This window comes from Salmo trutta, chromosome 13 (assembly GCF_901001165.1).
Source record: "Salmo trutta chromosome 13, fSalTru1.1, whole genome shotgun sequence".
In the NCBI taxonomy this organism is placed as follows: Eukaryota; Metazoa; Chordata; class Actinopteri; order Salmoniformes; family Salmonidae; genus Salmo; species Salmo trutta.
In genome coordinates, this window is record NC_042969.1 from 3,411,304 (window position 1) to 3,428,731 (window position 17,428).

General features: G+C 44.7%; 1 protein-coding gene across 1 annotated transcript in view; it reads right to left on the reverse strand.

The window, feature by feature from the left end:
- Positions 1-16,880, reverse strand: part of apln (apelin) — a 31,587-nt gene extending 14,707 nt beyond the window's left edge. The window contains exon 1 of the mRNA XM_029770669.1: positions 16,289-16,880. Within this exon, the coding sequence (XP_029626529.1) occupies positions 16,289-16,355 (67 nt within the window). The 5' untranslated portion in view covers positions 16,356-16,880. The remainder of the gene's footprint in view (positions 1-16,288) is intronic.
- Positions 16,881-17,428: the final 548 nt, after the last annotated feature.

A 17,428-nucleotide genomic window follows, 5' to 3' on the forward strand; every position in this document is an offset into this window, starting at 1 on the left:
GTGAACCCAGATGTTTCTAGTCATTTCTCAATAAGTGTGGCTTGATCTTTTAAGCCTCTACTCCAAATGGTTTGATCCACTTCAGTGTCTCCGTAACCTCTTCGACCTTTTTTGCAAACTCAAAGACGTTCTTGAGAGAGTACAGACTTCCAAGGGTTTTTTGTTGAGTATCTTGATACCATTATATGATATTTAATGTGGGTGATCTTTCACACAACCCCCATTCATTGCTTTAGTCGCATAAAATGTCAGTACTTAGTTTAGTTGGAATTTTTGTGTGAGCTTGTCAAAAAGATTGAATGTCTGACAGTGGAAAATTCAAGTAAGGCTTTGTTAAAAAATAAATAAAAGGAAAAAATTATAGTAACTAATAGATGGATGAAATCAACTCTTGTATGCAATTAATTTACAATTTGCTAACCTAATTAACTGAACAAGTTGACAACCTCGTGAAACATGATGTCATCCATCAATCACAACCCTTCCTAGCTAGCGTATAATGTTCTTAGAGCTTGGTGAAAGCGTGGTTGTCCTATGGTTATTTTGCATACAACTTTCCCACAATTGGAAATGGTGCAGGATAGTTGCTTGACTTTGGAACATTCTCAGCACATTTAAGGAACTTGACAAATACATGTTCTTTTCTCAGTATTTCATGACTTTAACAGAACTTTTCCTAAAAGTTCAAACATGGTTACATTTTATTTCAATTGTGGTAATGTTCTAGGAACGTTCTCCAACTGGTTGGACATTGGGAATTTTCTCAAATAGTTCAGAGAATGTTAAGAAACAACATTCTTCTGTGGGAATTTCAGTACTTGAGGATAACATTGCCAACACAGGTTTCCTCATGGTTCTATTTAAAGTCATGTTCTCAAATTGTTCCGAGAACGTTAAGAAACCTTTCCATAAAAAAACACAAGAAAACTTTTGTAACGTATGTTATTTAAAAACCTACATTCCGTTCTCAGAACGTGAAAAAAAACGTTCTATAAAAACTACAAGAACGTTCTAAGACTGTTATTTTAAAACATATACATTCCGTTCTTAGCATTAACAAAACTGTCTATCCTCTATCTTGTTAAGTGTGTTCAACTGTGTTGGCCACACCCACTGATTGGCCACAACTGATCTTAACTCAACACTGAAGTTGGAGACATATCTTCCTCACTAACTTAAAGCGTCAGCTGTCAGAGCAGCTTACCGATCGCTGCAGCTGTACACAGTCCATCTGTAATTAATCCATCCAACCAACTACCTACCTCATCCCCATATTTTTTATTTTTTCCTCTTTTGCACACCAGTATTTCTACTTGCACATCCTCATCTGCACATATATCACTCCAGTGTTAATTGCTAAATTGTAATTACTTCGCCACTACTGGCCTATTTATTGCCTTACCTCCTTACTTCATTTGCACACACTGTATATAGATTTTTCTATTGTGTTATTGACTGTATGTTTGTTTATTCCATGTGTAACTCTGTGTTGTTGTTTTTGTCGCACTGCTTTGCTTTATCTTGGCCAGGTCGCAGTTGTAAATGAGAACTTGTTCTCAACTGGCCTACCTGGTTAAGTAAAGGTGAAATAAAAAATTCAATAAAATAAATAATAACTTGTAGGAATTGGTCTATATGGATACAAGACTGAATCCAAACATTACATTGTTTATTTTATGTGCGTTATAAATGTCCTATGTGAAAATACTCTGGATACATTAAGTAACAAAAATATTCTTTAAACATTTGGGGTAGGAGCAACTTGAGACACAAAAAATGACAACGGTTTGAGTGAGGTCAAACTGGTGTCTCCAAGTTTCTCCTAAGTCATTTCAATGCACTTTTATGACTCAAAGAAGAGTCTTCAACTATAAAATGTGTTTTTGAGCTCTCCTAGCTGTGCCGTTGAGGAACTAGAGCAACCACTGCATCCTCACCATCACACAATTACTGTTGTTGTTTACGCAATCCAAAAACGGTCCATTATAAATTGCAATCTGGGTCAGGTGGGGCTCATTTGAAAGCTTGTTCTATTGCCAACATGCCTAGCTAAATTATAAAATACGATCTTAGGCTTTCACAAGGCAATTCAGAGAAGCAGATGGTAATTTTGATACGCATAGAATGGAGTCATGAGTGCATTCAGATGCGTGGTCCGTAGCAAATTTTCTTCACAATACAAGAAACATAGGCTCATTCTGTTTAGAATAACCCAGGGTATGATGCTATGTCACCTTGTAACTGTACATCAAACATAGTGATCATGAACGTTGACACTGTATATTACATTGATTTTGAGATATGGAAATTTGAAGTGCTCATTTGGCTTGTGCTTGGCTTGCTTTCAAAATACATTCAGTCCTCTTAATTTACAGCATTTCCCACAGTCAGACAAAAATATTTGCCAAAGTTGCCAAATTAGTGGGAGGGATGGGGGCATGTTCAGAATGGCTGTCAGTCAAAACCCACACAGAGCTGTGAAGCGGAGAACCTGAGCTCTGACGTCATGTATAGAATGTTACCTACCGTACAGCCATTGCGTTTCAGTTTAGGCACTTGTCAGTGTTCAAATCTGCCATTTTCAACCCGTATACAGGTACGAGTGTAAAGGGTTAATGAGTGCTTGTTTCCTTTGAAATGTGGTCTGTTTGAATATACTAAAATGAACAGCTTTGTATGGCGTAGTGAATAGAGAACAATGTCAAGGATGCCGTGTCACAATAAAAAATAAATGTGTTTGCATGATTAACGCATAAGGAAATTCATTTCCACGTGTCCTATCTGTGCTTGGAGTTCAAAAAAGTCAACCCAAAATAACCTAGCAGTTGTTATGAAAAGTCTTATTGAAACATTCAGTGAAATTTTTAAGGAACTTATTCAAACACCTCCAAATAACCTATCATTTCCATTCTCAGAGCGTTAATAAAACCTTTACAGAACCTCCTCTGCAACCTAATGAACGTTCCCAGAACAGTTAAAAATGTTCACTTCTGTTTTCAGAACGTTTTCAAATCTTTCTGTTTTACCGGTCAAGAAACATCTGGCTTCATTCCCACAACCAATGTGAAACCAAAAGCATAGTATGTTCCCAAAACTTCCAAGGGACCAAATGTGCAAGCTGGGTTATTTCCGACCCAGTGAATATTTTAGCATTTTAAATCTAAGCTATACTTCGTCTATCAGAATTCGTCACACATTTCCGTTCTCAACTTCACGTCCATCCGAAACCAAAGATCCATGTGCGTTCCTAAAAGAGGCATCTTTTGCTGAGAGACACATAAATACCTTTCCTGAAAAATAAACAACAATTCCCATTAGGCTTTTCCTGTCAAAAACCAAAGTGACATCACTCACATGGTGTCATGACATTCCAGACTCCTCCCATGGGAGAGACTGGCCCCATTTTTAGAATTCTCCTGGGAAGAACCTTCCTTAGGTTTTATGTCTTATCCTAGACTGGACAATCATCCACATCCTCCCGTACAGGTGGGAAAAGGAGCGGAGATACTTAAAGGGCTGCAATAGAGCAGTTGTCAAAGTCATGATTACGTTAGCCTCTAGTGATTCTCCTAATTGACTAGGTTTATGGAAAGTGTCTGGAGACCATTCCTGTCTCCCCATGTCTGCTTCCTGTATCCAGCGCATCAAAAGACAACTAGAGAAACTGAGGCTGATGAATGAACTAGCAAGGCCTGTCAATGGGGTGGTGGATGGTGGATCCTCTTCTGTTAAGGAGCTTTCAGACTAGGGTTTAATTAACATCTCTCCGCTGCACACATGCGGACCCCTTTTCCAGCTGACAAGGTAAACTCATTTGAATGGGGAACAGCTTTTGCCTGAATTGAATTCATTATCCACATGCCATTACAGTGAACGCACACGTATCAGCACACATATCGTGTACAGTGGTTGAACCCCCACCATATTTTGACACTTGATATTCATTGATCGTGTTCTAAACAGTTTAGAATAGCATTAGAATCAGAAAATGGAGACAGCGCCACGATTTGAAGGTTTTTACACAATGGTGAATTACCGTTATTGTACCAGAAGGCAAATGTTATTTTTTTTTATGTTTTCGATGTATTTCCCCATGAAATGCCAGACATCTCAGGTTTCATTTCCTGGGCTAATCTTCTTCTGGGCACATATAACATATTTGCAGGAAACAGTGGGCTAATTCATTTGCACCGGGGAAAAGGCTCTGTTGCATATTTCAGCATCTAAAACAGCACCCCCCCCCCCCATATGCGCACACGTACACACACACACACACACACACACACACACACACACACACACACACACACACTGTAATTACACCTGGGCCGGCTGTGCTGAACACAACTCATCACCCGCTTCCCTCTCCTCTCTGGGTCGCTCAGTCTGTCATAACCCGGATCTGTAATGAGACAATTTAGATGTTTCCTGCCACTGTCAGTCGCTGCTCAACGCTGGGCTCCGAGGGGAGCACATCTCCTGACAGATCTCAGCCCTACTGCCCGTCTGGCCACAGGAAAGAAAGGTGTAATGAAAGCTGCTAAAAATAAGCCAGGTCCCAGTGATAAGACTGGCAGTTATGGATTGACTCTTCCCACCAGGAGAGAAGGTATCAAGCTGGGCCAGACATGATATAGCAACTTCCTGTTCCAGGCATGTATCTTTAGCCATATCTGGATAGATGGGATGAGAAGGCAGCCATCCAAATCACATAAGACCTTGTAATTGAGGCCCAACTCAAAGTAGTAATTTGTTAATGCACATTTCATCTCCATAAACAAAAACCACTATACTATCGTATTGCTGTGAAATTGGATCCAGCATATGTAGCATCCAATTTGATATTATCCAACTGTGGGATTCCCACAAACATGATAAGCGGGTAAGGAAGCAATATGGCAGAGATTAGATATTTCTCACAATACCACCCCTCCTTATCTCAACATCTGACCCCAGAGCCCAGGCCCTCATCACAACCAAACTCAGGCATTTCTTCCCCTTCTGGTAATTCCCTAAGTAAACTTGAATTAAGAGGGAATTTCTGGAATGCCGGAAAAATTGCAGCTACCGCTGCTGCCTCTCCAGACCTATCTGAGAGGGAAGTGGTGAGAGAGAGGGAGAAAGAGAACAAGAGGAAGACTGAGAGAAGCAGAGCTGTGTCACAAACTGGCCTGCTTCCAGGCTCAATGATACATCGCCAGTCGGCTGCTATCTAATTCCCCTTCCTTTGTTTCACCACACTCCTCAGATGCCATCCATTACTTTGCCTTTTTCACTATCTCATTTCAGAACCGGCCGATACACAGCGTTTCTGACAGCCCTTCCCTGTCAATGCCCCTGCAGCCCCATCAACCGGGCAGAGTTGTACGTCTACCAGCGCTCGTCGTTCTGTCAGAGAGAGAGGGGAGTAGTAGGGAGAAATGGATGCCTGCTGACTGGTGCCAAGTCTATCGATCGATAGCCGCATGGGTAAATTGGATATCACATTGCAGAGACGTGGCACGCCGATGGAGGAAGCACACAGGGAATGGAGAATCAGGAGCACCGTTTCTTTTGTAGAGAAAAGCTGGTTGTGTAGGATGCCAAGAGGCCCACATAACACATCTCTGGTCTTGTACATTTACCAATGGCTTTAGACTTAACTCGGTCGCCAGGAAATAGGAGATTTTTTTTCTCTTTCCAGGTCCATGAGTAAACCAGCAACAGGTGAGAAGGCTGAACTGGTTATTTATGGATTGATACAGAATCAACAAGGTTCCTCAAGCGTGTCGCACTGAAATTGAATCCTTGCGGTGTTTCATTTTCTGTGCGTAAAAGCAAATTAATAACACCGTTTCAACTAATCTTATCTGTTTCTTAACTGGAATAGTCTTTGCTCATTGCTCAGCTAAACTGATTATGAATCAGTGCACTGTCTCATCGATTATCTTTCACGGTTCACAGAGCGATCGGAAAACAATCCCTCTTGCTCTGCTTTCTCTCTTTCTTCATCTGTCCCTCCATCCCCCCTTCCTCCTGCTCCTCCACACCCCACATCTTGCTCTCCGTTCTCTCCTTCCATGAAGCAGAGGATTGAGGCAGCCTGAGAGGCCCTTGATGTGTAAACAAGCAGCTGCCATAGAGAGGAAACGAGAGCATCGGACTGGAACTGGGCTCTGCTTTGCAGTAACCATGGCGAGAGATGAGGGTGGAGGACATGAGAGAACAGGAGAGAAGAGAGTGGAAGAAAGAGGAGAGGAAAACAGAAGAGATGAGAAGGGGAGGGACCAGAAGGTAGAGGAGAGAACAGGAGAGAAGAGAACCAGCAGCCTTGCTTGGTAAAACACTGACACCAGTGCCTTGCTGCTTGATGCCACATCTACCATGGGGCATCATCAGGCTCATATTTGATGCTGGCAACGGCTAAGTGCCTCATGTACAGGTGACGGGGACGTGATAATGAGCTCCATTGATTCAGCCAGAGATTCATTTTCTGTTCAAAACCTACTGAGCCAGAGGACCATGGTTCAGTGCAGCTTACAGTACAGCATGTCCCTTTTCCGTGGAAATAATAACCCCTGCAGAACAGACACTCTGTTTCATGGTAGTCCACTTAGCTGAGGGCCTTCTTCGGTGAATGTGCGATAGCAGTTTATGATGTGTATGTAATACCATTAACGTTATCTGCAGCATTTTATACATATCATTGTATATACATAGTCTGTAGCTGTATATACAGAACATTGAAACAGTTTGCTTTGTACCTAATTCCGTGCATTTGCCAGGGCGATCCTTATGGGTAACACTGCTAGGGATGTGTTTGCGTGAGAGTAAGAATAAATACCCCAGTGAGTGTAGCTATGGTTATTAGTGTGACGTACGGTAAGAGGAGTGAGCCCACACTGTCTCCATCACATGCTTCCTTCATTCACTAAAATAAGGCATGGACCTGCACCCAGTGATTCCCTGTGTGTTTAGTACTCCCACAGACACAGACCCAGACACACACTGTGCCCAGGGATGCACCCTCCAGGAGTATATGAGGGGGATCAAGAATGTTTAGACAGAAATGAGACATGTTAATCATGCCAGTACATACAGTACAAGCCAACCCATTTTCCCTAGCTTCGCTATTTTAACCCTAGCATGAGCAAAGCTTCTGCTGATGCTGTTAAAGCAGGGTGGTGGATTTGCTAGCCGTCTGCTAGTCTAGCTTTCGCCTTTACATCTACCACTAGCTCAGGTATGGAAATGCAGTGGAAGAAGCAGACACCTCTGCCCTGTTCAGCATTCAGAACCTCCATTTGGAAATGTTCTGCCTGTTGAAGCCGGAGTCTGTCAGTGTGCTGCTAATCGCATGCCTACCGGTAACTCTGGGCCTTGGCAGAAACTGGTGCCATTCCCTAGCGGACTTTCAGACCCACGTTACCATGGCAGCCACTGTGAAAGGCACTCAGGGAGCAAAAATAATGACATTGTCAGTTGGAATGGATCAGGTTTCCCAGTTTACAAATTTCAGCGCATAATTAACCTGACTGGGCAGCTTATTCTTTCCAACCCTTTCCCCTTGGCGAGAGGGCTTGGGCCCTGTATGTGTGCGTCAGCCCTTTGCTTTCATGGCGAGCAGAGTGTTCCAAGCAGTGTGTTCCACTGCTGCTCGGCCCTGTTTGATATGTAGCATTGTGGTGCTTGTCTGTGATAATAATGAGTTTGTGGGGGTGAAATGAAGGCTGGCTTTGCCCCTAACCACTCCCTAGAGGAAACGAAAGTGCATTAAACATAGCGCCCGCTGCATGTTCCCAGCTCTAACTTAACCCCCTTTCTAAACTCCGCTAACTATCACTCACTTAAGTTGAGGGCTCAGAAAAATTTTAACACATTTCTCAGACCGCTCTGTTTCTGCAGATGTCCCTTTGAGCCCCACCTTACCCCCTATATCGGCTGTGAAGTTGCAGCCCTTTGAGTGAACTACACATGCTCCCAAATTAGCGAGAGTGTTTCGTGATGAGGTGTGAGACGGGGCAACCTGCTCTGGTACCTATGATCAGAGCTCTGCGTGTTCAAAGGGCCTCGGGCGGCGGCAGCGACGCTGAAGGGCCAACTAATGAAGCAATGGAGTCCACCACTGGACCGCCTGCCTGCTTTCATTCATCCACCATCCAACTCAATGGATTGATGTGACTCTATGGCTAGGAGTTTACTGCATTTTAGGGCCTTTAAACACAGGCAAAATCAGAGAGCCGATCATGCAAAGCATTTGAAGAGAGATTTCTCCCTGAACTGGCTTCCAGGACGGCAGCAGCCTGCTGTCTGAAAGAGGATTTAACACCCCAAGTAGGAGGCTGGAGGTAGCAATAGGCGAATGGCGTTTTAGACCTGGATATTCCAGTAAGCAGTGTAGACTAATCAGCGAGGAGGTGAGGTGGGTGTAGCCTTAATCTCCAGAAACAGCGTGGCAAGGGCAGAGGGATCCTCCAACCGCCTGTTTCCATGGGCACGCTAATCAAATGTGAAGCACCAGCTCTAGCCCCTCCCCTCTCTTGTATCATCACTGCCCCCTTGCTGTGAACTGACGTGCCCTCTCCCGTGTGTGTGTGTGTGTGTGTGTGTGTGTGTGTGTGTGTGTGTGCGTGTGTGTGTGTGTGTGCGTGTGTGTGTGTATGTGAGACGCCAAAGTTTCACCGCAGCTCTGCTACTTTAGGGATCAGTGCTTCTCCCATAGGGTAGGATTTAAAGGAAAATAGCATCAACATTGCATAAGACTGTTTCTCAGCTAATGAGGGCATTTTGACGTCAGACATGGTTAGGTAAACAGCAAACGCACACATAGGTGAATAGCCAAGTCAGCTATTCTTACCTGACCGGCAGACCTCCTAGCAGTAGCAGGACTTATGCCACCTGCATTTATAACAACATTAATATAAACATTCGAGTCAAGGGGTAAGGCTTTTCTAAAAGGGTTTTATATACAAACTGTGATATAGATACCTGTCCCTTGGGTCACATTGTCTAATATAAAACTTAAATAGATAAGCTTCTTAAGGCGTTTTGTTGACAAATGTACTGCACATGCTAACCTGTGCGTGTATGTCCTGAAGCATCCGAGAGATGTTCCGCCACTACTTGACTAAACGTTTTGCCTGATCGAGATATATGGTTACGTATCCCACTTCTTGTTTTCCTCTTTTACAAACATCTGTTCATGGTCAGGGGCCAGCAAAGAAAGGAGGGAACCTTTCTCTCTCCTCATCAGTAAATGAGATAGAGAAAGAGTGCACTGTGGGAGGTCCAGCCCTACACCAAATATAGCCATTAGGAAACATATTGAAAGATTCCACTTATCAGTCACAGGCTGATTGACCCACGGAGCTCTCTCTCTCTCTGCTGCATGCGTGAAATAGTCAAATATCATTAGTAAACAAACAGATCACAATGGCAACTTCCTCCCACCATGAATAATGTATTGTTTCATAAATGAATGATTCCACGTGTAGCCCACTTGGGTATAGGAAGGAAAAGTGATCTAATGGTTTCTAGTTTCATGCATTTAATTTCAATCGGGGGGGGGGGGGGGGAGAAATGAGGTGCACCTCAACCACCTTGACTTTGTATGTGTGTCTTTGAGAAAATAAAGAGGTATAGCCGAAATAAGGATATCCTGTGGCCTAGGGCCTTGGAGGTAAGACTCAACCCGGTGGGGGCACTGGTAAGTGTTCCCAAACTCTGCTAAGCCCCCTTTGCACGGCCCATCGTCCCAACGCACGATCCACTACTTCAGAGTTCGCATGAATCTCCCCAGTCCTCCTTATACACAACAGTCCCTAACAAGTGCCAGCTGTGTCTTGCTTTGGACCAGGTAAATGGACTGTGTCCATATTGAATGTACTGTACGGGGTTTTAGTTGCCTTTGGTTATATTTTCATTCCACTCTCTTTCTGTTTTACCTCATTCTAAAGTGATGTCCAGCTGCTCCTACATTTCCAAGCATCGAATTATGGATATCTGTCATGAGAGAACGAGATGAAACAAAACAATGTTTGGCCACAAGAAATGATGGGAAATGATACCTGTGACCGCCACTGTTCAAGAGTCAAATTTTCCCATTCCATGTTTTGCGTAAATTGACCGTGTAAGTAATTAAAGCTCCATTCATTCATTCCAACGACTCCAGAATGTTTATTCAGTGGTTTTTGGTGTGCTGTTAATAAAAATGTCCACTCTGAGCGTATCACAATTGACACCCACTTTAAATGTAACACTTAATGTTTGAACAGGGAGTCATAAATCACGTTAATATTGAGCCCCTGGTGGAACTAGCTCAGCTTTTGAAAATATCTGGCTTTGATTAAGCTATTGGGTGCGAGAATGGGAGTAACCTGGGCCTGGGGATAGGGATCTGGTGGTGCTCAGAAGAGGCCTGGCTAGCATGGTGGGTAACCCCAACCATCTGCCCCAGGGCAGCATTCTCATAGCTCTCATACGAGGGAGACAGACTAAGTCCCGACTCCGGAACAGCTAGGGCCACATAATGGATTCAGGGTCAGGCAGAGGCAGAGAGCGTTTCAAGACTAATTGTTTTACTACCGTTGCATGCCACCTTCTATTGCTCTTGTTCGTCTACCTGCAGAAATTTGGGAAGGCAAGTGAGACCACCAGCTGTGAAGTTTTTAGAGGCTTTTTAATATTTCAGTGTCGTGCATGGCGCTCCCCTCGCCACTGAAAGCTTAAACGACCCTTGTGCTCCAAGATGGCCGCTCTCTCTCTGTCTTTCCTTTCTTTTTTTCTCTATTTTTAGACTTCTGACCGAAGTTCTAAGTGAGGTGATTTAGTCATTCGAAGGACTTCTGAATTACATTACAACGCCTCAGCAGTCGCATATACGAACGTCTTGGAGCCTACCAAATGACTTATGATTTCCCCCCCAAATCTCTTCCCTCTCCTCTAAAGCAATTGTGGATGGTTTATATGAAGTTCACGGTGAGTGGGAGTAATACCAATGTACAATATAAAGTGGCTTATCACAAAAAACATGAATAAAGTCCCAAGACTTTATTATTGAAGTCAACAAGACCAGACTGTTTTTTCAATACAGTAAATCGCAGGCTATGGATTTTTACTAGGGATTTAGGACTTGATTTCGGTTTCTCCATGTTTGTCATTCATTTACATGGCAGGCAAGTGGCGAGTGCAACAAGTAGTTAGCAGTTAGTAGAGGTTGCTGATAAAATAATTTGCTCTTCCTGATTTGGGGGTAAAATAATGAAACTAGGCCTACATGATGTGTCCATTCAGGATTGCCACCATGCATGTACTATCCTACTGTAGCCAATGGTCAAACCTTCTTGCTGTCTATTGAGCATGTCTGGTTGCCTCTGTAAAGAGACAGAGCCGTGAGTGTCTGTGTCGTGTCTCTCAGACTAGCTGTCCTATCTTGAAACTGATGGTTTGGCTCTGATTCTCTGCCAGCGTTGCGTAGAGAGGAAATCCAGGTTATTCACAAAATAGATCAGAACCGCTGACTGTGTGCGTGTCTGCATGTGTATCTGTGTGTGTGGGAGAGAACAAGACAAACCCAGATGCCACTCACTCGCCCAACTAAGCTAGCCCCCGTGCCTCAAAGACCCTCTGAATGATTTCCCATAATCCCCTAATAACCTAACTACTGCGTCCACTCTGTCGCAAATGTTTGCCCACCATTATTATGTTATTGCAGGACATCTGGAAAAGTGTGCCTGTTTTTGTTCTCTCTACGGCCAAAATAATCACTGCAGCAACAGCGGACACAAAAATACTCTTTACATTACCAGAGCCAGTGTGAAGGAGCTGGGATTATGATTTAAGGCTTCCTGGGTACTGTTAGCATAGGTCCCATTGATGTTGTTTCACCAAATATCCTGGCTTTTCCTCGCCGCCTCCCTTTTCCCTTTTTTTATTGTTGAAAAGAAACATTGTGTGGATGTAGGTGCCTTAATGAGGGCCTGTATTTATTTTCTCCGGCCTCTCTGTGGCTCTCCCTGACCCAGAACGCACCACAGGTGCAGCTGAGTTGGGACTATGCTGGTGCCGAATCCCGAGAACCGACAATACATCAAAGTTTAACACGGAATAATAGCATTGCTGACAGCTCACATGAAATTGTCTCCCTACCCTAAGGCAGATGATTTCTCCCATATACAGTGAGGGAAAAAAGTATTTGATCCCCTGCTGATTTTGGACATTTGCCCACTGACAAAGAAATGATCGGTTTATAATTTTAATGGTAGGTTTATTTGAACAGTGAGAGACAGAATAACAACAACAAAAATCCAGAAAAATGCATGTCAAAAATGTTATAAAATGATTTGCATTTTAATGAGGGAAATAAGTATTTGACCCCTCTGCAAAACATGACTTAGTACTTGGTGGCAAAACCCTTGTTGGCAATCACAGAGGTCAGACGTTTCTTGTAGTTGGCCACCAGGTTTGCACACATCTCAGGAGGGATTTTGTCCCACTCCTCTTTGCAGATCTTCTCCAAGTCATTAAGGTTTCGAGGCTGACATTTGGCAACTCGAACCTTCAGCTCCCTCCACAGATTTTCTATGGGATTAAGGTCTGGAGACTGGCTAGGCCACTCCAGGACCTTAATGTGCTTCTTCTTGAGCCACTCCTTTGTTGCCTTGGCCGTGTGTTTTGGGTCATTGTCATGCTGGAATACCCATCCATGATCCATTTTCAATGCCTTGGCTGAAGGATGTAGGTTCTCACCCAAGATTTGACGGTACATGGCCCCGTCCATCGTCCCTTTGATGCGGTGAAGTTGTCCTGTCACCTTAGCAGAAAAACACCCCCAAAGCATAATGTTTCCACCTCCATGTTTGACGGTGGGGATGGTGTTCTTGGGGTCATAGGCAGCATTACTCCTCCTCCAAACACGGCGAGTTGAGTTGATGCCAAAGAGCTCCATTTTGGTCTCATCTGACCACAACACTTTCACCCAGTTGTCCTCTGAATCATTCAGATGTTCATTGGCAAACTTCAGACGGGCATCTATATGTGCTTTCTTGAGCAGGGGGACCTTGTGGGCGCTGCAGGATGTCAGTCCTTCACGGCGTAGTGTGTTACCAAATGTTTTCTTGGTGACTATGGTCCCAGCTGCCTTGAGATCATTGACAAGATCCTCCCGTGTAGTTCTGGGCTGATTCCTCACTGTTCTCATGATCATTGCAACTCCACGAGGTGAGATCTTGCATGGAGCCCCAGGCCGAGGGAGATTGACAGTTCTTTTGTGTTTCTTCCATTTGCGAATAATCGCACCAACTGTTGTCACCTTCTCACCAAGCTGCTTGGCGATGGTCTTGTAGCCCATTCCAGCCTTGTGTAGGTCTATAATCTTGTCCCCAACATCCTTGGAGAGCTCCTTGGTCTTGGCCATGGTGGAGAGTTTGGAATCTGATTGATTGATTGCTTCTGTGGACAGGTGTCTTTTTTACAGGTAACAAACTGAGATTAGGAGCACTCCCTTTAAGAGTGTGCTCCTAATCTCAGCTCGTTACCTGTATAAAAGACACCTGGGAGCCAGAAATCTTTCTGATTGAGAGGGGGTCAAATACTTATTTCCCTCATTAAAATGCAAATCAATTTCTAACATTTTTGACATGCGTTTTTCTGTCTTTTTTTGTTGTTATTCTGTCTCTCACTGTTGAAATAAACCTACCATTAAAATGATAGACTGGTCATTTCTTTGTCAGTGGGCAAACGTACAAAATCAGCAGGGGATCAAATACTTTTTTCCCTGACTGTATAATTCCAGTAAGAGGAGCCCCCCTATCATGCCCACCTCACAAAACCACCAACCACCTCACCTGTTGAAATGTGCCTGGGTGTCAACCGGGAGTCAACCAGGCCTCTAACATCACACACCTCAGAAGCATTGTGCCTTTTGTGTGTGTGTGTGTGTGTGTGTGTGTGTGTGTGTGTGTGTGTGTGTGTGTGTGTGTGTGTGTGTGTGTGTGTGTGTGCGTGTGTGTGCGTGTGCGTGTGTGTGTCAGCATCTGTTGTTTTCCTCCTGTGCAACTCTCTGTGTTTAGGGATTTGGGCGGAGGTGTTTCCGTGCCTGTGAAAGATGGGGTTTTGATATCTCGGCTGACAGGCCTGAGAGGCCAGACTGTTTCCACAATACGGATTGTTTACATACCAGCCCTTAAGAGTTAGAGGGGGAGGAAGACAAGTGATCGCCTTCAGAATGAATTATGAATACCACATCTGAGGCTTTGCCTGCTCTCTCTTGCTCTCAAGGTAGAGTGTGCCTTTTTGAAGATGGGTAATTGAGGTACGGTATGCTGTTCTGGGATGGTGATATAGAACCAGCAAGGCCACTGTAGTGCTACTGAATCTACTCAGTGACACTGAAGGACTGCCGGAGGGGAGTGTTAGATTGAGGTTCTGTCGCCTGTTGCACCATGAGCTCTGACTGCCAAACACACACACACACAGGCACACAAACAGACACATACACACACAGCTCCCCACCCTTTCTCTGCCTGACCACGCCAAGCCTACACACACACACGCCTGAAAACAGATAACCCGGGAAAACTCCTGGTGAACTGGAAAAGCATTTGTCTCAAGATGAAAGGCTTCACACCCACTTCCTACACGCAGTGCCTTCTCCCGACACCTTCCCGCGACAGCACAGCGCATATAGCAGAGGCTGGTGCTGCACAGGCACAGACACAGACTCCAGCTCGAACTAGCAGCATCCATCTCTCCCCACACCCACAAACGCTGCTATACAGTAGCCTCCCTTTCTCCCTCTCAATGTAGACAATACTACAGTACCAGCCAGGGAAACAGGCAAGGGGAAAGAGCAGATATAGGCAGCGTGTCCTGAAAGACGTAGAATAATTTGAATAAGCATTTTTGAGCCCACACAGCTTCTTTTCCTCCGTCATCAGAGCACAGGGAAGGGGAAGCGTAGCGCGGTGGTGAGCTCTCGGGCGTGGAACATGGTCGGACACACGCAGGGGCTGTGAAAAACGACACTGACCGTAATGCAGGATAATTGCTTCCCATTTACTCGTGTGGCCGAGACAAAAATAGCATGTCACACCGTAATGAATGCAACGCTCGGAAGGATGGGAGACATGAGCTCTCACTGCTGCACCTTGCAGTTTTATACGCCAAGTGCGGCCAGTACACCTCACAGATGCATATACAGTCAGGCACATAATACAAGTAGATATACACAGATACACAATTATGTACACGCACATGCCGACCAGCAGTGGTTAATAGATAGATGCCGATCCTCAGAGAGGTAACTAGAAGCGTTGACACAAGACCCACTGTTGTGTTTTCACACTCCACTGTTACCTGCACCACATCTGCAGGCTGGCCAATGGTCAGCTAACTGACCCCCCCCCCTCCCCCCCACCCCTCCCACATCACTAAAGGCTCCTACTCCCATGACCCACCACTGAGAAATACCTCTTGATACTATTCTCCACATTCGTTGTGGCTTGTTGTAATTTGTACGCACGGAGATTCTCATTTCACACTCGAGTCCAACACAATGGGTCCAGAGCTGCGGCAACACTTTACGGAAATGTACCGTGACAAAGGAGCACAAATTGAGCTCCTCAAGAGACCATCCAACCATGCATCTAGGATTATGTGCCTCCCCCATAGACATTCTAAATTCAATCCTCATCAACAGCACACCAAATGAATCAGAGCATTGGATTACCATGAGAACAGGCATGCTGTTGCTATAATGTAGTTCTAACAATACACTAACACATTATAAATGCATTTAGTCGGGTGGAATTAGGATTGTACAACCATTTATGCCTCTACCAGCTATGGTTGATTTATTTCCCCGCACTACATGTGCCATGCCATGTCCACTGTCCATTTCATAACAGTCACAACAGTCATATAGCGATACAGCCTTGACAACACTCAGCCACAGCACTCAGCATAGACAGCAATGACCATCAATAAAAGCCCCTAAATATTTCATATGAGCCGCAATCTCTGCTGTCCCTCAAGCTGAATCAAGTGAAAGCATATGACCTATAGCACCTTATAAACTTCAATACAAAATACAGCCACAGCAACAATAACATGGAAACCACTGCACTGCAGTACTGTACACAGTCAGGTGCTGAACTGATATTCCATCCCTTTTAGTGGCACACAAGGCTAATCACACTGGGTAACTGATCAACTACAGCTGCCTTAGCCGAGCCTTAGGGCCGATAACGAGGGAGAAAATAGAAAGCATAGGGAGGCTACAGGCAGAAGCCCGAGCGAGCCCTGTACTCACCAGCACTGGCAGAACACAGCAGAGACACCAAGAGCACAATCACCAGCGTCAGGATCTTCACATTCATTTCTGCACTCCCCTCTGGCTCTCCGGTAGTCGCTAGCTGATATACTGTAGTGGTGTGTGTGCGTGGATGGGAGGGAGGGAGAGAGGCAAAGAGAGCGACTGAGCGAGCAAGGGAGAGAGAGAGAGGGAGAGAGCAAGACTGTTTGCTTCTCTCTCTGTGTGTGTGTAAGAGTGAGTGTGCTCGTGCCTCTGTACGCACCCTGGTGTGTGCGTGTGTTTGTGTGCCTGGGAGTGTGTGTGTGTGTCTGGCTGCCTGCCTGCCTGGTGCGTGTGTGTATTTCTGTATGCGTGTGTGTCTAAATGCGTATTTGTATATCAGTGTGTGACAACGCCACTCCAAGACTGAAGGCACGTCTTTATATGAGCTCTCCCACGGAGGTGCGCAGCTTTTCTTTCCTTCTCAGAGAACACGGCAGCCAGTGCCAAGTTCAGTAGAGCTGTGAATGTGCTGGGAGTCAGCGTGCAGTTTGAAGCAGGTCTGTCTGGCTGTGTGTGTGTGCAAGTCCTCTGTTTGCCTTGGATAACAGGAGCCCAGTCGGTCATGTGGCTTATGTATCATTGACTCTGTGGGTCCTGGAAAAGGGGGCCACCCCACCCACAATGTTGCCCCCCACACACACCCATCGACCCTCCCACTAAAGAAAGAGAGGGAAGGAAAGGCAGGCGGGGGTAGGGAAGGAGGAGTGGTGGGGGGTGTCCAGGTTTATCATAATAACCAACCACATGCTCTTGTTGATAAAGTAGTCTTTAAATGTAGCTCCCTTCCATTATTCTCTGTCTAAAACTCCAGTGCTTAGAGACTTAGGTCATGGCGTTAAACGTTTTGCGGTATTTCAAGTCAGTGTCCGCGACATTGGGAGTACCCTTAGGAAAAACTTAGCAGACTCATTGGCTTGATCCAATCTCTTGAGTTGTTTGTTTCACTGACTCTGAGTAATTTGTTTGGTTTCGTTTCCAATGTTTTATTCTTTGGTGAACAAAGCAACCAGAAAGCGACCCTCCCTGTAAAGGCTCTGAAATAAATGCACTTGTTTTTTCATTTGTTTATTAGACAGTAAACAGGAAAGGTTGCAT